This window comes from Trifolium pratense, linkage group LG4 (genome assembly GCF_020283565.1).
Source record: "Trifolium pratense cultivar HEN17-A07 linkage group LG4, ARS_RC_1.1, whole genome shotgun sequence".
NCBI lineage: Eukaryota > Viridiplantae > Streptophyta > Magnoliopsida > Fabales > Fabaceae > Trifolium > Trifolium pratense.
The window spans coordinates 11,957,338-11,983,230 of NC_060062.1; the positions used below are offsets into that span (position 1 = coordinate 11,957,338).

The window sequence follows — 25,893 nt, forward strand, 5'->3', positions numbered from 1 at the left end:
AGGTCAAGTGACAACCTTTGATGCATCATCTTTTACCGGGAATCCGAGTCTTTGTGGTCCTCCACTTCCTGTGAGGTGCTCAGGTCATGACGATCATATTCATGACTCTGAAAGTGGACAAATTAATAATATGGAACATGATGATAAATTGTTTGAAACTGGTTTTTATTTAGTATTGTCGTGGAGCGACAATTATTTTTACTTTCTTGATCAAGTTATTGACAAATTATTATTGAGGCTCCCACTCCAACGAGGAATAAATCATGGCTAAAGGAGGAAGATTCATCAGAGGCAGTAGTTTATATATACATGTGTGTGTATCCTCCATCTCTAGTTTTACGTACTATCTTTGTCTCTTATTATATGCTTCTTGTGATAGTTTATATATACGCGCGTGTGTGTATGCATCTCTGGTTTTTGGTACTACGTACCGTTGTCTCTTATTATAGGCTTCTTTACAATTTGCAAATGTATTGAGAAAGTTATGAATTATATTTAAATGTAGTATTATTAAGATAGTGAGATTTCATATGGATACCAGTAGTATTTTCTGATGTTTTATTTTATATATATTTCATGTAGTTGTTGAAGGTACCTTTGATTACACCACTAGTATTTTGTGATGTTTTATTTTATTTAGGTTTTATATAGTTGTTGAAGTTACCTCTTATTGATGTACGGTCACCCTATGTCATACCAGTAGTATTTTGTTATAAGACTTTGTAATCATAGTTAGGAAACCGGCCACCGTGCTCCTTTTTTGTTTCCTTATCAATATTTTTTATGTATTGTATCAAAAACCAGAGAGAATCATATCCAATCAAAGCAAAGGGGAAGCAACAAAAGCAGTCTTAAAAGTCAGAGACAACTGTTTAACTAAGAGTTTTGTTTCTTTGAATGAAAAACCATCAAGGCACAAATTCTAGAGTAATATTTCCTTGATTTTAATATTCATAAACTGATAGGATGTCAGTGTAAAAAAATTATTGCATCATTCCATAGAAAATAAATGTAAAACCATTTACCGCCATGACAAAAATATCTATGCTATGCTGAAATCATTTTTTCCAAGTGAAACTACTAAAAAACAAATATCTATGCCATGACAAATGTTCATACATGAGCCCAAAAAAGAAGAATTGCATACAGATAGGTAGTGCCTATTCTGGTGTGTAAACTGAGAATCTGAGTGTAGGTCAGGAGATATTGGCGTTCTGCAAAGACTGGCTTGTCACCGAACCTGCAGATGTACGCATGACATGCTCACCTAGCATCGCGGTACATGAAACATCTGTTTTAAGATGAGGTTGCACCAATTCCCATATCTTTTTCTTTTGTATCTGCATAATGTTACAAGAAGATATGAGATATGAGATATGAGATTCTTGAAGTGAATTATTGTGATGGAGAGAAGATGAAATGCTAACTCAAGATAATGCATTTCTAGAAATAATAAAAACAACTCTTTTGTTTTCATTGTTTCCAAAAAATGCACACAAGTATTCACTTCAAGAGTTTATTATCTCCTTAGCAAGTAAAATTAACACAAATTGTAGAAATTGAAAATAGAAAATGAATCCACAAAGTAAATAGGGCCTTGTATTTTTAAAAGATGTATCATACAGTCAACCGATGTTTCTTGATGAAGTATCAAATAGTTTTAAAATTTATGAAAATTTGTAAAGTTGATCTACTCAACAAAAATATTTAATTTGACGGTTGAATTATTAAACGGACTATGCAACTATTTTGGATGTAATACTATTCAAGTAGAGTTATTGCCTGATTCGGAGTGGCAGCATCAGGTTGATTATCCTTTTCATCTTCAGATCCAAACCATATTCTTTCTCCAGGAGTTGCTTCCTCGGGAGGGAACAGAAGTTCAACATTCTCATGCTTTGAATCAGAAGCAGCCATCAACATTCCACTAGACTTAACACCACGCATATTTCTTGGCTTCAGATTTGAAAGAACAATAACTTTTTTTCCCTGCATTTGTGCCTTACCGTTTGTTATATTGTACAGAAATATACAAATATGATTGATTCCAATATAACAACCTCAACAAATACATTAATTACAAAACATAAGTGTCTTCGTCGCAGAATTCACATTCTGAGTTGAGTGCTACGACTGTGACGTTAATGTTTTGTTCATCACGAAGTCTTATCATTCAGTTGTTGTACAGGAAAAATTACAATTTTGTTGTACACTCGTTCAATCATTGTCAAACTCTCAATTCTATTTGAGCCTATGAGTCTACCTGAGTTTACGCAAAAACAATTGTGTAATCAAGTTAACTCGTTTTGATACCGAGACTCATAAACTCGTAAGGTTCTAAGTCAACTCAAGAGTTTGACATCCACGGACACGGTTGAGGTTATAAAACACCCGAATTTTTTCCTTTCTTGAACCAGAACGAAAATTCTCAAATCCTAAACTCAGTTCACTGTAACGTAGCAAACACACTACGGACAGTCCTAAAATCAACTTCACTTCCAGCTTTTGGTGTACCAACTACTATGTACCAAGACAACGTTCCAAAATGAAATGTCACAACTGACACTCTATTTTCACACTATTCACAGAATAACTTCATCTTTAACCGTAAAGAACTGATCGAACTAACAGAATGCCAAATAGCAAAAGCACAATACATACGTATAAACCATTTAAATATATCAGAAAAGCCTACATCACTCCATCAGTATGTGAATTGGGAAGCCCTTATGTGGAACATTACATAAAAACTAAACACACATAAACATATACATACATATCATTTACAGTGTAGAGAATTGCTAACATCACACTCTCGTACTCTTTCTCCAGCACTATATCATTTATTGGCTGAAATGCATGCCTGCCTCATGGTATGAAAGAGTGTGAATTTATGTCGATCTCATTTCCTAAGTGGCAGGAAACATCCTCAAAAGTGGTGGAATACACATGAATCATGAATTTAAGCCTATAACAAACAATGTGTTCCTAGTACTCCTCAATGGTCAATTGCACAAATAGTACATGTGAAGTCCAAATTGAAACATTAAACCAAATGAAAAATTACTAGGTCACAAAATTAATATTTTTTATATTTCCATAGTATCCCTACATGCAACTTAGGAGTTTAATCCCTACATTTAAGGGTTCCCTCCAAACGCATAAATTAGGAATCGAACCACTGACCATATGCTTAAGCGGATAGCAGGATGATTGCTATTGTGAAGACTAAAAAACCATGTACAAAGTAAACATAAATTCCAAAAACATACATAAATACTCAAAAATGGAAAAATACACAAAATAAACCTTTGCACAGAAACAGAGCAAGGAGAACAACAATGGCAGAACACAAAATAGAGAAGAACTAGAAGGAACAATGGAAGCACAGAGAGAAGAACGAAAAGCAGCCACAATTGAGCAATCTAACACATGGGCTACAATATTAGGTGCTCAAAGGGTGTGAAAGTATTGCCATTCAGAATTTCCACCCAAAATTGCAACAACGGCCATCAAACCTCTACGATACCGGGATTGTACCACGATCGCGCCGCTTTTCAACTTCTAATAGCGCCACTACTCTCAATGTCACTTTGCAATCCTATGGCATGGTAGTAGAGGGTCGCACTGCCATACTACACCGCTATGGTGCGCTATCGACAACGTAACTTTGAAGATTAATTCCTTTGTGGATATTAAGTACATTTAAGGGTCTCCTCAATACTGATGGTAATGAGTCTAAAACCAAACCATTGACTACATGCTTAAGAGATCCAAAAAACTTATGTTATGAGTCACACATCAAGTAGATAAAAATGTTCAATGTGATAATTAAGCCATGACGCTCTCCCACCCAATGGACTAGATTTTTTGGGTGGGACTCCCCTCATGGGCTGAAGTCGTAACAATTGGGTCTTTCGTTGAGAGCTGAACTTCAGAGAGGTCTAGTGGCTACCTATAGGCTGAGTTAAGGTTTACCACTAAATACGGACACACAAATGAAGACACTGAAGAGAAAATGGTAACAACAGGTCCATGTTGACAGGGTGAAAGCCGTCACGGACATCAACTATTAAAGGTGGCAATGTTATGAGTTCCAAATAAGTCATGAGACTCTCCCACCTAAAGAACTAGTCTTTTGAGTTGGACTCTCCACATAGGCTTAAGTCCTAACAACTTACCACTCAGACCACACATGTTTTGGTCCATAAGTAATGTTCCATATTGAAATTGGACAAGGTTCGCCAGAATCACCACACAAGTTTGGCATAATTCTAACAACTTATCTATAGGCTGGATTAAGGTTCAACACCAAATATTGATAGATGAGTGAAACAGATAAATTTGGACCATAATTAATAAATATTTCATATTGAAATTGGATAAATGCACCAAAAAAATACATTGAGGGTAAAGTATATAATTTCAATTAAAAGAAAAGAGAAAAAGAAAGAGATAAACCTGAAGATTTTCAAGAGGGATGTAATTAACAAGGCCACTGCATATAATTCTAGGTTCAGGCTCACCAATATCAACTTCTTCCACATAAAGTGATTCAGCTTCATCATGTTTCCATGCCTTCACAATCTGACCAACCCTTATGTCAAGCAACCCAGCAACATCCTTAATACTACTCTTGTTGTCATTTTCACCATTGTTATTGGTTTCAACAGCTATGGCTTCGGTGACTGGCTCAGAAGAAAGAGTGCAAAATGAAGGGAACCCAGATGGGGTTTTTGAGCGTGAGGAAGATGAGAGTGAGAAAAAAGGGAACTTGGGAAGAAATGAGCAATGGGTTGTTGTTGTTGTTCGTGAGAGTATTGTGGTGCGTGAAGAGAGAAAAGAGAGCATAACAACAGTACCACCCTTCAAAACATTAGCCATTGTAGGGATTGAATGAATGATACGAATATGTGATGTGAAAGACAGAATGAATGAGGTGAGTTAAGGGATTTCAATTTTCAATCCTTGTTCAAGAGAATCCATAAAGTTCGGATATCTCCGAACCCGTCTCAATTCTTAACGGGATGAAAACTAAAACCCAAAACTCATATTCAACGGGGTTCGGGTATCCCCGTGAGATTCGGGTAATAAAGGGCAAAACATGTTTTTCAGTCCCATTTTATAGAGAGATTTGGTTTCCGTCCTTATACTTTAAAATTATATTTTTGGTCTCAAATTAATTTTCAGTTTTGATTTTTCTTTTTGAACGAGCCAAAATGAGATATATATATATATATATATATATATATATATATATATATATATATATATATATATATATATATATATATATATATATATATTAACACAAGCAATCTTCTCAGCACAAGATGTGCTAAGATAGACTACCAAAGTCTATAAATAGTCACAGAAAGAAATACACACAATCATATAAGGCCCAAACATAACAAAGGACTAGACCACCACATATGGTAGTTTGAGACTAAAGTAACACTCGTCGCCTTCAACCACCTATAAGAAAAGAGCTTGATCTTGTCCAACATCCGATGAGGAGTGCTAGTTGAACCTCTGAACACTCTATGATTTCTTTCTGTCCACACAACCCATACACTAGCAAGCCAAATGAGTTGCAAAAAAGACCGACGTGCTCTAGATCCACCAGCTGATAAAGTAAACTGAACGAAATGATCCCGGATGGAAAAGTTTAAAGACCCGTGTGATTTGATATCTAAGTTTGGCATTATATTAAGGTAGAATTTATTTATAATTAAATATTTAAAAAATTATTATATAATATTGTTAAAATATAAGTGGAATTATTGTATTTTTTCTTGTAAATTTATTTATTCAATTTTTTATGTTTAAGTGATAAATAATGGTCCCGTGTATATTTTTTAAAAAAATTATAAATTTTATTATGAATATTTAGGATAATTTAGTAAGTTTGATACTATTAATTATTTTTATATTCTTATTTTTATGAGGTTTCTTCTTATTTTTTCTTTTTTTTTACTATATCTTCTTTTTCTTTTTCTATATTCTTTCTATAATTTTTTTTATTGAGTAAACTTTCTATAATGTTTTTATTGTTTTTTTTTTGCGATTTTTTAGTAATGTTTTTATTGTTCTGTTTTGTTTCTATCTATAATTTGTTTTGTTCCTATTTTTAAGAATATCATTTTTTTTGTATTTATCATATATTTTTTTAAAATATATTTGATTTTTTTTATTTATCTTATATTTGTTTTAGTGAAATTACAATGAATGATACAAAACTTGCAACCTGGTTAAAAACAATAAGGATAATTTATGAACTTTGGTGGTAATCGATTTTAATATTTTTTTTTTTTACAAAAAATCGATTTTAATATATTAGTAATAGATGTTAGGTCAACTAACCGTTGATTTAAAGGAAGTTCACGTGACGTTGGCACATTGAATTTCGTTGACACGTAGCATCCTACGTGGACTACCGCATCAGTTTTATTTTTGAAAAAAAAATTAATAATTGACGTGATTGTCCACATAGGATGCCACGTCTCAATGAAATCCAATAAATTTTAAATCATATCTTTTAAAATAACAAACTAATATAATCCTATAAATTCTAAACAAAATTAAATATTTTAAACAAAAATATAAATTTTAAAATCTAATAATATCTATTTTAAATATAAATCTAAAATATATTTCAATTTCTTCTTTTTTTTTTTTTTTGACACAAGAATTTCTTCTTGATTTTGTTCATGCAGATATTGAAATAGAAGCATACACACACAATTGGTATTCCAAACCTTCCAAACCTTTGATCATTCAAACTGTATGCTGCAACTTCTCATTCATGCTTATTTGTTCACATTGAACTATATAAGAAAGTAACAAGTAACAGGGTTGATGTCCATACTCCATACCCAAATTACATAGTTAATATCATTTTATTTGATTTGTTGTAGAAAATTTGTTCGGTTTAATGGCTCCAGCAGTAACAAGCGACAACAACACCAACAGCAGCAACAAAGACTTCGACGACACCCAAAGTGACAACAACAACATATTTGCAGACCAGAAAGCTGAAAAAGATACTATGTCCGCTACACATGGTGGAAAGTTTGAGTATTTGAAGTGTCACACTAACTTTGAAACAAAAGAGCAAAGGAAAGAGGAGTACAGTAGCACAAAATAAATGTTCTTCTATAAACTTGGTGTGTGGGTGTGGTGTGCTTAGTGTGTTTAGTGTGCTTCTTTGTTTAGGTGTGTGAGTGTGGTGTGTTTCCGTTTTTAATAGTTTGATCGTAAGAGTTTAAGTTCTATTTGTGTGTTATATGTTATTGAAATAAACATATTTAATTTGTATACAAATTTCAAATTTTCTTTTAGAGTTCTATGTTATTGTATATCTCTATAACTCATCTTCACTCTTCTTTTAGAGTTTAAATAAATTTGTTTTAGAAAATTAAAAAAAAAAAACCCGCAAAATTGACTTGTAAACACGACTCAATAAATGCATACTCCTAATTTGTCTCATGCAAAATTGACTCAGAGTATTGTTACACCGCTGAATAACACTTTAAAATTAGAATCCGACCCCAAATTTTTGGGATGGTCATGTTCCTTGGGATAGCCATTAACACCTACGCAGAACTTATTGGTCTTTATCATGGATTGAATCTTGCGATGTCCAACTGTTACATCTATATCTATTGTTATTCGGATTCCAAAACTGTTATTGGTCTCATTTCTAAGTCAATCGATAGGTTTCATTGTTATGCTTCTTTGATAGCTGATATTAAAAAGTTGATGAATTTGGATAGGGAGGTGAATTTATCTCACACTCTTAGAGAAGTGAATGTGAGTGCTGATTTTTTAGCCAAATTGGGTACAAATAGCATTACAATATGTTTTTTTTAAACAGTTTCTTGTGCAAGAATCAAACTCAGTTTTCCAAAGCTACTGCAGCAGGATCACACACAGAATCACATAGATCCGAATAATTGTATTGTTCATGATTATCACATTTGATTGAACATTGTCCAAACACTTCCATTCTTTGAACTTTAAGATTTTAGGTGCCGGACATCCGATAAATAGATACGCCTTCAATTTGAATCATTGATTGTATCACATACAAATGATTTTTAAGGAGAAATGTAAGTTTACTTAAACACACCTTTGCCTTATTTTTTTTCGGGTATAAATTAACGAATACCATCACACATATAATTTAACCTATAAAATAGTATTACATTATGTTCTTCTGAAACAATTTCTTGACGAAGAATCAAGCTCGGTTTTCCAAAGCTACTGCAGCAGAATCAATAGGTACAAGCAAAGAAGAATCAATAGGACATGTTATGAACTATACAACTCAGAACAAAATACAATACTAACTGGAAACTCAATGACAGAAGAGAATGATTACGAAGAGTAGTGAGATATATAAAGTAGTGGTAAAAAAATTATGTAGTCACACACACACACACACACATATATCCCGATCAAAGAAAATTGTACATACATTTATATAAAGTATAAACTACCGCCTCTGAGGAATCTTCCTCCTTTGACCATGATTTACTCCTTGTCTGTGTGTGAGCCTTAAAAATTTGTGAATAACTTGATCCACAAAATCAAAGTAGACATCACCCCAAGAACTCTTCATTGTTAAAATGAAGTAAGGAACTAGAATGCCTGTTGCAAACCCCAAACCAAGACACAAGTAAAACCAGTTATCCAACAATCCCTCATCATTTGAATCATCATTACCTTGTTTCTTGTCATCATCACCTGAACACTTCACAGGAAGTGGAGAACCACATAGACCAGGATTTCCGGTAAAAGTTATTGCATCAAAGGTTGTCATATGACCTGTATAAGGAATCACACCCAAGAGATTGTTGTTGGACAAATCTAGGGACCCCAAAAATGACAAGGAAGACAAACTTGAAGGAATTGTTCCAGAAAGTCGGTTGTTTGAGAGATCAAGAGATGACAGTTGAAGTAGATTTGACATGGTGTCAGGAATTTTGCCGGTTATATGGTTTCTTGAAAAGTTGAGAACCACCAAACCAAATAGTTTTGTTATTTCATTAGGAATATTTCCACTGAAGTTGTTATCAGAAAGGTCTATGCCAGTAACAAGGGAGAGCGTCCTGGTATACTCTAATACTTGGTCTTTCATATATACATTTAAGCTTTCTTCATAGTAGTGTTCTTCAAATTTTCCATACAACAAATACTTATTTTTCTTCTGCACTTGGCTTATTGCTTTAAGATCACCCAAGCTAGCAGGTATGTTGCCACTCAAGTCATTTCTAGCAAGGTCAAGGAGTTGCAAAGAACCTAGTTTTGAAAACTCAAGTGACAATTCTCCAGAAAATGCATTAGACCTCAAAATAAGAATTCTAAGAAATGGAAATTTTTCGCCAAACCAAGTTGGAATAATACCAGACAATATATTGTAGCCAAGATCCATGGTTTCCAAACTTGACAAATTTCTTAAAGATGATGGCAAATCCCCTGAAAAGTGATTGTCATTAAGGTGCAGTGATCTGAGGCGTTTTAAATGGCCCAAAGAACCAGGAATTGTCCCAAACAAATTATTATTCCCAAGGTCTACTACATCCAACAAAGAGCAATTTCCAAGGTTGGGAGGGATTCTTCCTGTTAAGTTATTTCTTGAAAGATCAATGACAGTAGCAAAGGACATGTTTCCTAAAGACAACGGTATTTCTCCATGGAGTTGATTATGAGAAAGAGATAAAAATCCCACAATAGCCATGCGTTGACTTATGTTCCATGGAATTTCACCAGAAAAGTTATTGTGTGAGAGATCTAGCATCCCAAATCCTGGTGTTATAACAGGAAGTGGTCCGTCAAGATGATTGAAGCTAAGATCAATCATAACAGGAGTAGCAAAAGAAGTCGCAATTGCTATAGGCATAGGATTTGGAAGCCGGCCTTGTAACTCATTATGAGACATATTGAAAATTATCAAGTGGGGTGAAATATCCCAAAACCAATTTGGTATAAAACCAAAAATGCTTGCATTTGAAAAGTCTAAATACTGGAGCTTACTTTGTGATTTCAACCAAGGTGGAAATGAAGGCCCCAAATGACATGAAGCCATTTGAAGAAAAGATACTTGGAATGGTGGTATCCAACCTGCGTTGACATTTAAAGTGAAAGAATTGGAAGACATGATTAAAATTTTCAACTTACTCAGCTTTGAAAAATGGTCTTCAGTTACCATGCCTGTCAACTGATTAGAAGAAACATCTAATTGTGACAACATAGAAAGTTGTCCTAAACTATTTGGAATGGTACCATTTAATTTATTATCTTGAAGTTCCAATTTGATAATACTTTGCAATGACCCTAAGGAAGCAGGAATGGGACCTTCAAGAAGATTATGTGCAAGACTTAGAGTAACTAGATTTTCAGGTTGAACTAACCAATCTGGGATTCGACCACGCAATTGGCTGTTGCTCATTGCAAAAAACTCTAGTTTATGAAGAGGTTTTCTGGAAGGACAATTATCTACTCCTTGAAGAAATTCAGGTAGAGTTCCTACCTTGTTTTCTGTTAAATCAAGATAATTCAAGTTGCAAAGTTGACCAATGGAACTAGGAATAACACCCTCTATAACATTATAAGAAAGATCAAGGTAAGTGAGGGAAGTCAAGTTTCCTAAGGATGAAGGAAGTGTTCCATGTAATTTACTAAATGACAAATCAAGCTCTTGTATATTTTCCCATCCTTTTGTGAAAAGTTGAGAACAATTCTCTGTGAGATTGAAGTTGTCCCCTAAATCTAAAAACTGTAAGTTTGGCAGGTCTCTAAAACCAAGTGGTATTTTTCCATACAGATCACTATTTCTTATGCGAATATATTGTAGGGTGCTAATATTAACAAGCCATTCAGGTATCTTTGAAACAAAACTATTAGCACTAAGATCTAGAATAGCAAGTGAAGTAAAATTGTGAGATGGGGGAGAAGGAATATGACCATAAAGCTGACAAAAAAATAGTTGCAATTCTTTTAAAGAAGGCAATTGGCTTAATGCACTAACCCAGTCTGTTTCTGCTACCAATGAAAGGTCAACTCCATTCATGACAAGATGTTCCAACGAGACAAGGCCAGCCACCCATCTTAGATTTTCAACATGCAATCTATTATGCTCGAGATCAAGAGATTGCAAGTGAGAAAGGTTCCCCAAATGAGGTGGAATTAGACCAACAAATCCAGCATTTGACAGGTTCAGATATTGCAAATTCGCCAGTGATCCAAAGAACTTAGGAATTGGTATTTCCTTAAATGTGTTGAAACTCAAGTCTAAATGACTTAGTGACTTGAGTTTCATCAAAGATGGTCTTAGCTCACCACTCAGGTTCCACATTTCGTACTTGCTGGGAGACGAATCATAGAGCACTGGATGTGGGTTATGGAGATCGATTGCAACGACCGCACCTGTGATGTTATCACAAGAAACTCCATGCCATTGACAGCAGTCAGTGTTTCTCCATGAAGCGAGACGGTTGTGAGAATCCTCAAGCCCATTTTTGAAGTCCATAAGAGCTTCATGGTCAGAAGCTAAGCATTCAACAACAACAGCTTTACAGTTAACATAATTTGATAGAAACAACAAGCCATAAACTAGTAACAATATTAACAGCCCAACTTTAGACATATTTTCCATTGAAGCTGCTCTCATACTTTGGCTGTAAAGTGATAATTACATCTCAAATTTTTCGATCTATATATATACATCATGTTGAAGGCGAAATTTCCTGTTACTAGTCTTTCGGGACTAGTTTAATAATTTTTACTATTCAGCATTTGACCATGTGTTGATTTCCTTCTCCTATAAAAGATTTGTGCCAACAGATTAGCAGATAATTAAAGGCAGAAAAACAAATTTTATAATTAGAGGCAGAAGAGACAAATTTGACAATAGGTGTTTTGAATCCGTGATTCTACATTGTTTATTAATAGATCACTGCATTGTCAAACTGATTTCATATTATATAATGCAGGTAATTTCCCCGCTAGTTCATTCATTTGAAGTAAGCACTCTGCCGGCTTGTGATTTTTTATTGGAATAAACTACCATGTACCAATTCTGTTCTGACCTCTTCAAATGACTGTAATAACTAATAATCTTAAACAAACAGGCAAGTTTTAACTTTTAAAGAATATATATGTTAACTTTTGCTTATATTTAAGGATAATAACATTTAATAATACAATAGAAGTAAGTAAGTTTTGCTTATATTTAAGGTCATCAAATAAAACAATTTTGTTATTTATATTCGAGACCAAAAAGAGAATACACTAGAAAAAATGAACTCACAGTTCTTTCTCCAATACTCCTCACTAGACAAATAATCTGCTGCATTACTAAACAATTAAGAGATTGTATGGTTGAAGAAGAAAGAAACACTAATATATATATATATATATATATATATATATATATATATATATATATATATATATATATATATTATTTAATTTAATTTTTTTTAAGTTAACTCTGGTTTAAGTGTTTTAAGACTTCTTAATCATTGTTAGATAACAGGCCGCCATGAAGTTCTTGAAGGATATTTGAGTGAAAACCAGAGAGAATTCCTATCTGAACACATGTGATTAAAAGTCTAATCATATCTCACAATATCTACAGGACGATATGTGATTAAAAGTCCGTAAAAAAATTAACAGTATCATTTCATAGATGATAAACACAAAATCATTCACCGTCATGAGAATATATTTATGCTATGCTGAAATCTTTATTGTCAAGTGAAATACTGGAGAAACAATTTCAAATCATACAAAGAAACAAGGTACATGTAGAGCAAATGTTCACTCATGAGTCAAAAATTACATGATGAAGAATATGAAGATTTATATACCGATAGGTAGCGTCTATTCAAATGTGTAAATTGTGAGATTAAGTGTTGCTCAGTAGATATTTGCATTCTGCAAACAAGGACAGGCTACTGAACCTACAGATGTATGCATGACATGCTCACCTAGCATCACAATACAAGAAACATCCGTCATGATGAAGCAATTGATAAAATTCAAGAAGTTTTAATCAAGAATTCAAGAGACCTAGCTCATTCACTTTTCATAATCAAGAGAAAAAAATCTAATTCATTTCAAACATCCAAAATGCGAGTCTTACAATGGTATTTAAAGAGAGACAACACATTCTTAAAATGGATCATAAGGCTAATTTTGTAGCCCATATTGGACTTACACAGTTTAATTAAAAATAAAACTATTTCAATTCAAAATAAAACAAACTAAAAATTATTTTACATCAATATAAACTACCGCCTCGGAGGAATCCTCCTCCTTTGGCCATGATTTATTCCTTGTCTGTGTGAGTGCATTAACAATTTGTGAATAACTTGATCCACAAAATCAAAGTAGACATCACCCCAAGAGCTCTTCATTGTTAAAATGAAATAAGGAACTAGAATTCCTGTTGCAAACCCCAAACCAAGACTCAAGTAAAACCAGTTATCAAACAATCCCTCGTCACTTGTATCATTATTACTTTGTTTCTTGTCATCATCACCTAAACACTTCAAAGGAAGTGGAGGACCGCATAGACCAGGATTTCCGGTGAAAGCTATTGCATCAAATGTTGTCGTATGACCCATATAAGGAATGACACCCATGAGATTGTTGTTGGACAAATCTAGGGACCCCAAAAATGACAAGGAAGACAAGCTTTAAGGAATTTTTCCAGAAAGTTGGTTGTTTGAGAGATCAAGAGATGATAGTTGAAGTAGATTTGACATGGTGTCAGGAATTTTGCCAGTTATATGGTTTCTTGATAAGTTGAGCACCTCCAAACCAAATAGTTTTGTTATTTCATTAGGAATATTTCCACTGAAGTTATTATCAGAAAGGTCTACGCTGGTAACAAGAGAAAGAGTCTTGGTATATCTTAGTATTTGGCCTTTGGTATACACATTCAAGCTTTCTTCATAGTAGTGATCTTCATACTTTCCATACAATAAGTATCTATTTTTCTTCTGTACTTGAGCTATTGCTTTCAGATCACCAAAGCTATCTGGAATGTTGCCACTAAAGTCATTTCTAGCAAGGTCAAGGACTTGCAAGGAACTTAGTTTTGCAAATTCAAGTGACAATTCTCCACAAAATGCATTAGACCTCAACATTAGAATTCTAAGTAATGGAAAATTTTGTCCAAACCAAGTTGGAAGAGTACCGGATAGTATATTGTAGCTAATATCCATGGTTTCCAAATTTGACAAATTTCTTAAAGATGATGGCAAATCCCCTGAAAAGTGATTGCTATTAAGGTGCAGTGATTTGAGGCGTTTTAACTGTCCTAAAGAATCTGGAATTCTCCCAAACAAATTATTATTCCCAAGGTCTACTACATTCAGAAAAGAGCAATTTGCAAGGTTTGGAGGGATCCTACCTGTTAAGTTATTACCTGAAAGATCAATGACAATAACATGGGACATTTCTCCTAAAGACATTGGTATTTCTCCGTGCAGTTGGTTATGAGAAAGAGATAAAAATCCCACATTATCGATGTGTTGAGTTATGTTCAATGGGATTGCACTATAAAAACGATTGTGTGAAAGATCTAGAACCAGGAATCCAGGAGCTATAACAGGGATTGGTCCATCAAGAAGATTAAAGCTTAGATCAAGAGCAACATAAGAATATAAGTGTGACATATGCATTGGATTTGGAAGCCAGCCTTGTAACTCATTGTGAGACATGTTTAAAACTCTCAACTGGGGTGAAATATCCCAAAACCATTTTGGAATAAAACCAACAATGTTAGCACTAGAGAAATCTAAATATATGACATTACTTTGTGATTTCAACCAAGGTGGAAATGAAGGCCCCAAAACACATGATCTCATACCAAGATAAGATACTTGGAATGGTGGTATCCAATTGGCAGTAACATTTAAAGTAAATGAATTGGAAGACATGAACAAAAGGTCCAACTTACTTAGCTTTGAAAAATGGTCATGAGATACCATACCTGTTAACTTATTGGAAGAAACATCTAAGAGTGTCAACTTAGAAAGTTGTCCTAAACTATCTGGGAGAGTGCCGTTTAATTTATTCCCATCAAGTTCCAAGTTGTAGAGATTTTGCAATGACCCTAAGGAAACAGGAATGGGACCTTCAAGTAGATTATTCGAAAGACTTAGCCAGGAAAGCTTTTCAAGTTGAGCTAACCAATTTGGAATTTCACCATCCAGTTGGTTGTGGCCGACGACAAAAAATTCCAAATTAGAAAGAAGTTTTCTAGAAGGACAGTTATCTATTCCTTGAAGAAATTTTGGTAGAGTTCCCGTCAAGTTGTTATTTGATAAATCAAGAGTATTCAAGTTGCAGAGTTGACCAATGGAACTAGGAATAACACCCTGAATAGAATTAGAAGAAAGACTAAGGTAAGTGAGAGAAGTCAAGTTTCCCAAGGATGAAGGAAGTCTCCCATGTAATTTATTCATTGACAAATCAAGCTCTTGTAATTTTCCCCATCCATTCATGAAGAGTTGAGAACAGATTGCTGTGAGATTGTAGTTATACCCTAAATTCAAATATTGTAGTTTTGGTAGGTCTCTTAAACCAAGAGGTATTTTTCCATACAAACCATTACTGTGTATGTCAATATGTTGTAAGGTGCTAATATTAACAAGCCAATCTGGTATCTTTGAAATAAATATATTTTCACTAAGATCTAGAACAGAAAGTGAAGTAAAATTGAGAGATGGAGGAGATGAAATATGACCAAAAATCTGGCAATAAGAGACATGCAATTCCATTAAAAAAGGAAGTTGGTTTAATGCACTAACCAAGTCTGTTCCTGCTACCAATGAAATGTCAACTCCTTCCAAGGCAAGATGTTTCAAAGAGACGAGGCCAGCCACCCATTGTAGATTTTCAACACGCAAGCTATCAGCCGTGAGATCAAGAGATTGCAAGTGAGAAAGGTTTCCCAAATGAGGTGGAATTAAACCAGCAAAGCCAGCATTTGACAGGTTCAGATATTGCAAATTCACCAGTGATCCGAAGAACCTAGGAATGGGTATATCCTTGAATGCGTTGAAGCTCAAGTCTAAACTCCGCAGTGACTTGAGCTGCATCAAAGATGGTCTTATCTCACCACTCAGACTCAGGTCCGGCATGTCATAAGCAATATGGAGATCAATTGCAGCAACTGCACCTGTGATGTTATCACAATCTATTCCATGCCATTGACAACAGTTGGTGTTTCTCCATGAAGAGAGAAGGTTGTGAGAATCCTCAAGCCCATTTTTGAAGTCCATAAGAGCTTCATGGTCAGAAGATAAACATTCAATAGCTAGAGCATTATTTCTCTTTACAGAAATTGCAAATAACAAACTATAAACTAGTAATATTAACAACCCAACTTTAGACATGTTTTCCATTGAAGTTTCTTTCATTTTCTGGCTGTAAACTAATAATTATATGTCAATTGTGAAAACCTTGGTCACAATCAAAACATTGTCTTTTATGGCTATTTGATTATAGTTTGTTTTTTACGGAAAACTGTATTATATTTATAAACAGAAGCCAGCCATTTGGCCAATTCTAGATCCCTCCTAAGTCCTAACACTGGAAACTTGTTTTGTTTTCCATGCAAGGGGTCACAATCAAAACTAAACTAAATGTTCACAGATACTACAAAATGCATATATTAAAAACAACTATATAGAACATAATGAGTCCAATAAATTTTAAAAAAGTCAAACTGATTTCCTATTTTATAATGCAGGCCATCTCCCAGCAGGCATGCAAAGAATATATGCAAACAGGCTAGTTTTAAAGAATATATGTCATTATATGTAAAAAGAAATCATGTTTTCAGTCGTTAATTATAAAATAATTGTACTGAGAAAGGTGAAAGGATACATGCAAAGAAAGGATCCTATTTGTGTAAAATCAACTATACAACTCAAAACAGAACAAAATAAAATACTAAATGGAAATCTAATGACTGAAGAGGTGTTCATTATCCTTTTAGAAAACAAATTCACAAAGAAAACGAGGCCTGATATTTTTAAAAGATGTATCATACGTTCAATTGATGTTTCTTGATGAAGTATCAAATGGTTTAAATGGGGGTGGATAGCTTAACTGGTTTGAGTAAAGGGTTAAAGGAATAGGAGGACCTGCATTCAAACCCTAGTGAAGGAACAAAATACTAACCTAACAACTAAATACTAACATTGGTCGTTTAAAAAAATATCTAAATTCTAGATCATGATTCGTAGGACACAACATTACTATAGTACAACATATGAAATTAATACAGGATAAACATGAAACCACAAATCTTCAAATAAGACAAAAACCTCAATGTCCACCAATATTAGTATAACTATTATATAAAAACAGCACTGAAGGATGCAGATTGCAGACTACAAGTTATAATGGTATTTGAGGAAGTATGGAATTGAACACTAGTGCAACAACTATTTTGAAGTGTTCCTTGCCTTTCACACGTGAAAAAAGGCTCTTCGGTAAAGTATGTGAAATTCTCAAGTCAATATTTGTAAACTCGTGAGACTAGAACACAAAGCCCAACATCTCACTGGAGAGCTAGATTTAGCTCAGTAGAGCTATATTTCAAGTGTCAACACATCAGAGTTGGGTTCATTCAACTCACTGTTCTGTTGGGTTCATTGCAAATTTGCAATGATGAGTTTGTTCATGCTTTATGGTCCATGACTATGTATGTGTTGAAGCTATGAGGTTGAGACTCACTACAACATCGTTTACCTCCATTGCATATGGGTTCATGCTCGGATGTTGGATGCTTTTATGGAGTTGAGTGCTACAAACAGGCCAAAATACAATGCATCAACTAAGAGTGTCATGAAATCCTAATGATGTAACAAGTACTGACTTATGAGTTATGTCCCAAAACCAGGTTCCAAGATAAAAAAGTCACAGCACAACACTTGAGTATTATAAATCATTAAGATTTATCAGAAAGTCCCACATCACTATTGGGAACTGTGAAGTCCCTATGTAGACCACTTCAGTATAAATCATTAAGATTTATACATACACACTAATATTAAGTTGTTTATCTAACTAAACAGGCCCTATATATATATATATGCTTTACAGACCCAAACAACTTGACACTCAAACCACAATAGTTTCATAGTTTGGTACAGAATTAATATTTCATATTGAAATTGGATAAAATGCACCAAAAAACATATATTGAGGGGTAAAGTATAATTTCAATTAAAAGAAAAGGGAAAAAGAAAGAGATAAAAACCTGAAGATTTTGTGATGTTTTATTTATTTATGGTTTATGTAGTTGTTTAAGTTACCTCTTATTGTTCAAGTATGGTATCTGTGTAGGCTCTCTTTTTGTTTTCTCTTCGAAAATAAGAAGTTGAGAAATTGAGTGTTGGTCCGGAGATATTTGCATTCTGCAAAGAGTCGCATGCCACTGAACCTACATATGTACACATGACGTGCTCACCTAGCATCGAAGTACAAGAAACATCTGTCTTAGGATGAGGCTGCACAATTCTCATATCTTTTTCTTTTGTATCTGCTTGTTGTTACACAAGAATATTAAGTTACAAATGAAACATACACATAACAGACAAGAATAAATCATGCAATAGATCAAATGGAAAAAATGAAGAACTAGATAGATTTAGGTTGTTTGGTCCATGTCACCGGACCGTCTACAGGCAGTCAAAGAGTACTCTCTGATTTTGTTAGGAAGATCAAGTACGACATTCACAATTATACAATGAGCAACCCTATTACTCCCTAACATAAAAGATAATACATAAAAAAGGATCTGATATCTATAGATTAATCATTTATTCAAATCAGTTATTATCAGGTTAGTTTTTATACTAAAAACAAATCTGTGCAAAATTACAATAAGTCGGACTTAATAAGTCGGACTGGCTAACCATGCTAATAATATTGACCAAAAACATTAGAAGACAATTCAAGCAGCACCGCCATCTTCATAGTTGACAGCATGGTCCCAATAATGAGGAACCCCAGCATTCACAAACACTTTTTGAGCAGCTGCTTCAGTGATGCAAGCCTGAACACTGAATTTATTGAAGTTTTGTTTGGCAACATTTCCTTGCCACACCAGAACACACTTGTTGGCAGGCTTGTCATCATTTGAATCTTCGGAATTGATACGTCTGAGCATTAGTTTTCCATACCTCTTAATCGTCTTGGTTTTACCTTCGACCACGACAACGCTAATACCATCATAAATCACAGCACATCCGGTCAACTCGTTATATTGAGCGTCACGATCAATTTTAATGCGAGTCTGTGGATGAGAGAGGTCGTCAATTCTGTAAAGTGCCACAAGTCTATCCGGTGTATTTGAGTCATCAAACAGCTTCCTTTTCTTCTTCTCACGCTTCTCGGCAGGAGTAAGCTTGCGTGCGATATTCCTATCTATGTGAGCCTGCTCACGCTCAGCAGCTGCATTACGTACTTCCTTCTCAAGCCGAGTGGGATCTTGAGTTGCTTCGGTCCCTAGCACTTTCATTAAATTGTTCATCTTTAACTTTGGTTTTGGCGGTTCTATGACACCCTGTCTAATCATATCTTGTCGCTCCTTCTCCTTAGCTATACGCCTTTGGGACTTGAGTTTCTTTTGCTCCTGTTTGGTTAGCTTGAGAGGTTGAGGTGGTGGAGGGGCAAGGTGAGCAGGCGGTTCAATGGGGAGAACGTGCTCCACATAAAAGGTGATTTTTTCCATTTTCAGTTTATCTTTGTCTATGTCATGATAATTTCCAGAATGCAAAAGTGCCACGTCCCACCACTCAACTTCTGGAATTGGATCCTTCAGGTTTTCTTTCATTGCATCTCTCTCTGTAATTTCTATTAAGTTGGGATTTATATGAGGAGCAACTTTTGCCTTTGCTAGCTGTGCTTGTTTGGCCTTGTGGTCTTTTGCTTGAGCTTCTCCAAATTTACTCTTCAACTTTATTGATTCAGCATGTTTTGACCATTTACCTTCCTGGACAAACAGAAAATTCGTCCTCTTGGGGCGCATGAGCTTTGTTTTGTTGATGCCAATACTGTTGTCAAAATGAGGGTTAGAATCAAATAATGCATCATCTATCTTGTGTTTATTAATGTTGACCTTTAATGTGCTGAGGTTGGTTGGCTTAGTTACATTAACAACAAGATTCCCATGTTGATCTATTTCCCGTCCATGGGCGTCAAGACGAAGAACATGAGCAGCCTTAGTTGTGACACCAGTAGTAGCTGGAGGAGGAATTCTCTTGAGCTTCTCCGACAAGTCTTTTTGCATTTGTAAAACCTTCTTTGCCTTAGCTAAGGCATGAATAGAGAGTTTTCCAGCAATTGAAGATGATGATCCATCTGTACTAAATTTTCCAGTAACTTCATGAGACATGGTAAAATTATTATTTTCATTATTTGTGGTAGAAATCGATGATACCTTAATAATAGGAAAGGAAGGAGGAGGAGACACCGCAGTAGCAGGTGGTGATCCCATAGCAACACCACCGTTTTCGAAATCATCTTCCATCTCTTGATCGCGCTTCTTCAATTTGGTACCCTCTCTTTCGTCCCTGGTTTTGCGGTCGCGTTTGGCATTCCGGTCAGATCGATGATGGGGGTGGTCACCTTCGGAATGTCGAACTCTCTTTCGCCTATTGGGGGTGACGTCCATACTAGGGTTTCGGAGATACTCTTTTCTTTCTTTTTTTGGTAGAAAGGAGATACTCTATTCTATCGCGTGTGTGTGTGTGAGAGAGATGAAGAATTGTGTGGAGTATTAACAATCACTTCAGCTTTATTTATACTAATAATTTTTTAAAATCTACTTCTAATCTAATCTAATCTAATCTAATCTAAAATAATCTTCTTTTTTTTTAATATATTTAACTTGCTTAACAAGAAAAAATAGGCTAATAAATCTAATAAGATTTGGCTACAAGAAGATACTATAGTTTTGGTATATATTCCTCACAAATTTTCCCCTAATCTTGCGGTTACATGTATTTTATTTCAAATCTAATAAAATCTTATTAGATTTTATTTTATCTTTTCACCAAATCTTATTAGATTTATTAGCCTATTTTTTCTTGATAAACAAGTTAAATTTATTATCCTATTTTTTCTTGATAAGCAAGTTTTACCTGAAGTTAGTTGATAGAATGCTAGCACCAACCCTACTTATGATTGGGTTTTGTTTACGGTGGTTACTCCTGACAGTTTTTTTCTTGATTAAAAAAAAACTTTTTCTTGATTAAAAATTTTTACTTGATAAGATTTTTGATCAACACCTTTCATGATGTGCCTTATTACATATTACTTGAAGTTCTACATCAAATGTGAGATTGCGCTAGAAATATGGTTGCACTCAACACCGAAGGATGTGGAATGTTGCATATGAATGTGTTGCTTCAGATTGTTACTAGGGTCAATCAATATGATCTTAATTGTATTGGTCGACAAAATATGGGGTTTAATTTGCGTAATAGTAATTACAAAGCATTAATTTAATTTGTAACTCAAAAGTAAATTCTCAGGTCGAGACTCTCGACCTTTTATTACCCAAACACTCAACCTTTCCACGAACTCGTCTACTGGATTAGTAACCTAGCCAAATATGTACGTTAGGGTCGCTCCAAAACATAAGAAAACATAAATACAGCATACTGATAAACATTCTCATGCTTTGAATCAGAAGCAGCCATCAACGTTCCACTAGACTTGACACCACACATGCATATTCCTGAGAAGCATGAGTTATGTTTCCATTGGAGTCTTTCACACAGCTCCCAAAACTGGTTTTATTCACTGCTCTATGGAAGGCAGCATCTATATTGAACTTGAGCATACCTTGACGTGGTGGTTCTCATCGAGCACCATTTTTCTGTCACGCACATTCTTTTGTTCACTTGAGCATACATGAACTAGTCTAGGCATAATTACTCTTCTTAATCACTTAAATTAGACATTGAGTTTGAATAATCCAACAAGAATTTGTTAAGTTGATTTACTCAACAAGAATTATTAAATTGACAGTTGGATCATTAAAATTCATGTTTTCTCATTTCTGGTTCTTGATTTTTGTTTGTGCTGAAGCTATGAGGTTGAGACGGTACCTATTCACCGCGGCATGCTGATCCGCGATTACTAGCGATTCCAACTTCATGTTCCCGAGTTGCAGAGAACACTACAACATCATTTATCTCATTGTCCTTTGCATGTAGGTTCACGCTGGGATGTTAAATACTTTTATGGAGTTGAATGCTACAATTATCAGTAAGAATAATTTTGTGATCGACTTGTCAGATCATTATTCAACTTGACACATGAGCAAAAATAAGCCCGAAATTTAGTTGTGCAAAAATGTTCTGAAATTTTAAAAATTTCGAGATTATATTCTCAAAATTAAAAAATGGAAGGGTCTAAAATTGTGAATCGGTAAAAATAGGAGAATCAAATGTGCTCTTAAACCTATTTTATATAAGCTTCATGCAGTTGGTGAAGGTTCCTGTGATTATACCAATAGTATTTTGTGATGTTTTACCTCTTATTGAAGTATGGAAGTGATGGATATGTGTATGAATTAAACAAAGAAACGATGATATTATGACGATGAATGAAGGTACTGTATTAATGGATAGTAATGGAATAGTGATTACAATAGAAAACTGAATAGAAGAAGATAACAAACTAACAGCAAAAGTGCTGCTAGCCCACAAAGCACAGCGTGCTCCCCAAATCACCAAAGGTGACCCCTACCAAGCAAATAACAAAATTCTTAGCTAATCCCTCTCACTCCCCCTTTCCCACTATATAGTAACTAACTCAAGCATATCCCTTCTTTTTGCCAGCTCATCCTCCCTTATTTCTTTCTCACGCTTACTTTGGGCTTAGGATCATAATCAAGGCCCAATTCATAATTCAAGTCTCTATCAATACCGACCCCTTCAAATCAACCTTGTCCTCAAGGTTGCGTATTTGCATCCATCCAACTTGCCTCTATCAAATACAAGGTTGAACCATCCATAAAAGATAATCAAATAATTCCAGCAGCAGTCACAAGTTCCAGTTGCCATAGAAAAATTTAGTTCTCCTAGGTCCCATTGTCGGAATGCACGCAATGACGACGTGCCAAAAGGAAACCCGGTCTTCATTTCTTCTAAACTCCCCATCAATGTGTTCCAAAATTGCGCCAGTGTCTCGCCTAGAATAGTTGTCAGCCAATCATTTCTATCAATCAAAGAGCTCCATGAACACACATTTACCTCCTTCCCTTTTGGCCAAGCTAGAAGAAAATCAAGCTCATTTGCAACATCCACCATAATGTGTGTCTTTTCAGAATGGTTTTGACCATATGCCACTATAGAAATATCATGTCTATCCAAACTTGGCTGCTTCATGTAATGAATTATAATAGCTGCCCTTGTATACTTTTCCAATCTTTGTTCATGATCATACACCTTCAGATACATTGGCAGGAATGTTATCTTGAAATTTCCATTTCCATACCCAACTCCAACAATATTTTCTACCTCTATTTCATCAACTCTCCTCAACTTCTTATTTGCAAATCCATCAGAATCCTTGACTGAACCCTTGAGAAAACCAAGGTAAATTATTTTTTTACTTGAATGCTCATTGAATATTTTGTAGACACCTTTATTCCATGTTGATTGACTTTGAAACAACTCATATAACAAATCAATTTTTTCCTTTGGAACTAAATCACCATGTAAGCAGGAAATCATGTTACTCCATCCTTGAAATTCAAACACCTTATCTTTGTCTTGCTTTGAGCCGAATAATTTTCTAAGAGAGTCATTGAATTTATCAATTATCTTCTCAAAAACTACTAATGAAGAGATATCAACACTTAAGGGTCTTCTATACATATGCATATCATGAACACTATCATTATTAATTTCCAAAGCTTGTTGTATAAGAAGCTCATATTCACCGAGCAAAAAGATTTTCCAATCGATAGAAGAACAATATAGAAAATTATGGTCTGGGCCCCATAAAATTAGACTAGGAATTTTGCTAACTGAACCCTCTTTTCCATGAATCCAAGTGTTGTTGCATAAAGGAACCAGTTCTTGTGTTTCTACTCTGCCACAGTTTTTAATTTTTTTCATCAACAAACTAGCATTTATTTGGGCCTGACCCCTTATCATATAGAGTTGGCCCAACTCACATTGTATTGTGTATTGGTGACACATAACAGCTGATAATGAGTGTCCATTTGGTAACTCATGAGAAGAAAGAGATGTGTGCTGACCTGATGAAGACACGTGTGATAAGTTGTTATTGTGTAAGATGTATGGCCAGGATTTGTGCATCTGACCCATTGAGTTTAGGAGAACACCACCCCACTCACCAAATACCACTTTTGCCCTTTCCTTCTCCAGGATCTCTTCGCCTTTAGTAACGATACCACCACCACGCACATGAAAGGAATTGTCACCGGCGTACGGTGGTTTCGGTGGAGGCTGTGGCCTGAGCAAAAACGTTTGTATCTTCCTTCTCTCTGCATCCGCTCTCAAATATCCACCCCTATCCAAAGCTACGCTTCGATCTGGCGGTTTGGCCGGCAGTTCTCGCCGTGAACTAACTTTTGCAAATTGATCCAAGCTCGGTTCAAACTCCACGTTCGGTGGTTTTGACGGCGGTTGCAAATCTGAACTATGAGGACGTCGTCTCTCCACCTTCATCTCTGACTTCCACGATTTGACGCGATTGGTGACTGAAACCCCTCCGACCACGATGAAAAGATTCACATCTGATGATTTTGGTTGCGTCGTAATAGTAACAACTGTTTCGGAGTCTTGCGGCTCAGGCAGCTGTCCACGCTTTGAAATCGCAATCAAAGGATTGATGGAGTTCGGCGAAGGTGGTGGAACCATCGTCAGGTCACAAAACATTTGTTTCTCTTTCTCATTTCTTTGTGTCTCAGTTGTTTCTAACCTTTCTGCGATCACGATCGTTTCCGATTCGCGATCAGTTTCTTTGATGCGAATTTCTTCTCGGTCATCCGTGAATGCCTCGATCACCTTCAACTTTGGCTCATCGTGTGTTTCTGTCAAATACTCTGCTCCAAATTGAATTATCATAGCAATGGAAAATGCTTTCCAATCTGCATCTGGGTTCTCTTCACACCAATAATAAAACCACATCATGGCTTGTTTATCCTCCATGCTCATAAAAGCCCACTGAAGCTTATCGCGAGAAGGAACTTCATTCTTCTCAAAGAACCTTTCAGCCGCAGCAATCCAGCCAACAGGATCGGTTCCCATAAAATCTGGTAATTGCTTTTTCATAGTCCAAACGTCCTCCATCACTGGCTCTCCGTTGGATCCGGCAGGTCGGACCAATTGATGGATATGTGTATGAATTAAACAAAGAAACGATGATATTATGACGATGAATGAAGGTACTGTATTAATGGATAGTAATGGAATAGTGATTACAATAGAAAACTGAATAGAAGAAGATAACAAACTAACAGCAAAAGTGCTGCTAGCCCACAAAGCACAGCGTGCTCCCCAAATCACCAAAGGTGACCCTACCAAGCAAATAACAAAATTCTTAGCTAATCCCTCTCACTCCCCCTTTCCCACTATATAGTAACTAACTCAAGCATATCCCTTCTTTTTGCCAGCTCATCCTCCCTTATTTCTTTCTCACGCTTACTTTGGGCTTAGGATCATAATCAAGGCCCAATTCATAATTCAAGTCTCTATCAGGAAGCTGCTTCCCATAGGCTCTCTTTTTGTTTTCTCTTCGATATTATAAGAAGTTGAGAAATTGAGTGTTGGTTTAGAGATATTTGCATTCTGCAAAGAGTAGCATGCCACTGTGTAC

At 35.2% G+C, this 25,893-nt stretch overlaps 4 protein-coding genes across 4 annotated transcripts; all 4 read right to left on the bottom strand.

Moving 5' to 3' along the window:
• Nucleotides 1–969: 969 nt before the first annotated feature.
• LOC123924588 (aminoacyl tRNA synthase complex-interacting multifunctional protein 1) lies at nt 970–5,092 on the bottom strand. The gene is made up of 3 exons (XM_045977534.1): nt 4,462–5,092; nt 1,783–1,989; nt 970–1,340 (listed from the first exon to the last, which is right to left on the bottom strand). Exons 1-3 carry the CDS (start codon nt 4,882–4,884, stop codon nt 1,197–1,199), a joined length of 774 nt encoding a protein of 257 aa, XP_045833490.1. The 5' UTR covers nt 4,885–5,092; the 3' UTR covers nt 970–1,196.
• A 3,183-nt stretch (nt 5,093–8,275) lies between these two features.
• LOC123921397 (receptor-like protein EIX2) lies at nt 8,276–11,836 on the bottom strand. The gene has a single exon (XM_045973913.1). The coding sequence runs from the start codon at nt 11,672–11,674 to the stop codon at nt 8,498–8,500; it is 3,177 nt and encodes a 1,058-aa protein (XP_045829869.1). The 5' UTR covers nt 11,675–11,836; the 3' UTR covers nt 8,276–8,497.
• A 1,870-nt stretch (nt 11,837–13,706) lies between these two features.
• Nucleotides 13,707–16,439, bottom strand: LOC123922115 (receptor-like protein EIX2). The gene has a single exon (XM_045974861.1). The coding sequence runs from the start codon at nt 16,437–16,439 to the stop codon at nt 13,707–13,709; it is 2,733 nt and encodes a 910-aa protein (XP_045830817.1).
• Nucleotides 16,440–18,985: 2,546 nt separating this feature from the next.
• On the bottom strand, nt 18,986–20,707 carry LOC123921398 (protein RDM16-like). Its single transcript, XM_045973915.1, has one exon. The coding sequence runs from the start codon at nt 20,705–20,707 to the stop codon at nt 18,986–18,988; it is 1,722 nt and encodes a 573-aa protein (XP_045829871.1).
• Between the last annotated feature and the right edge of the window lie 5,186 nt (nt 20,708–25,893).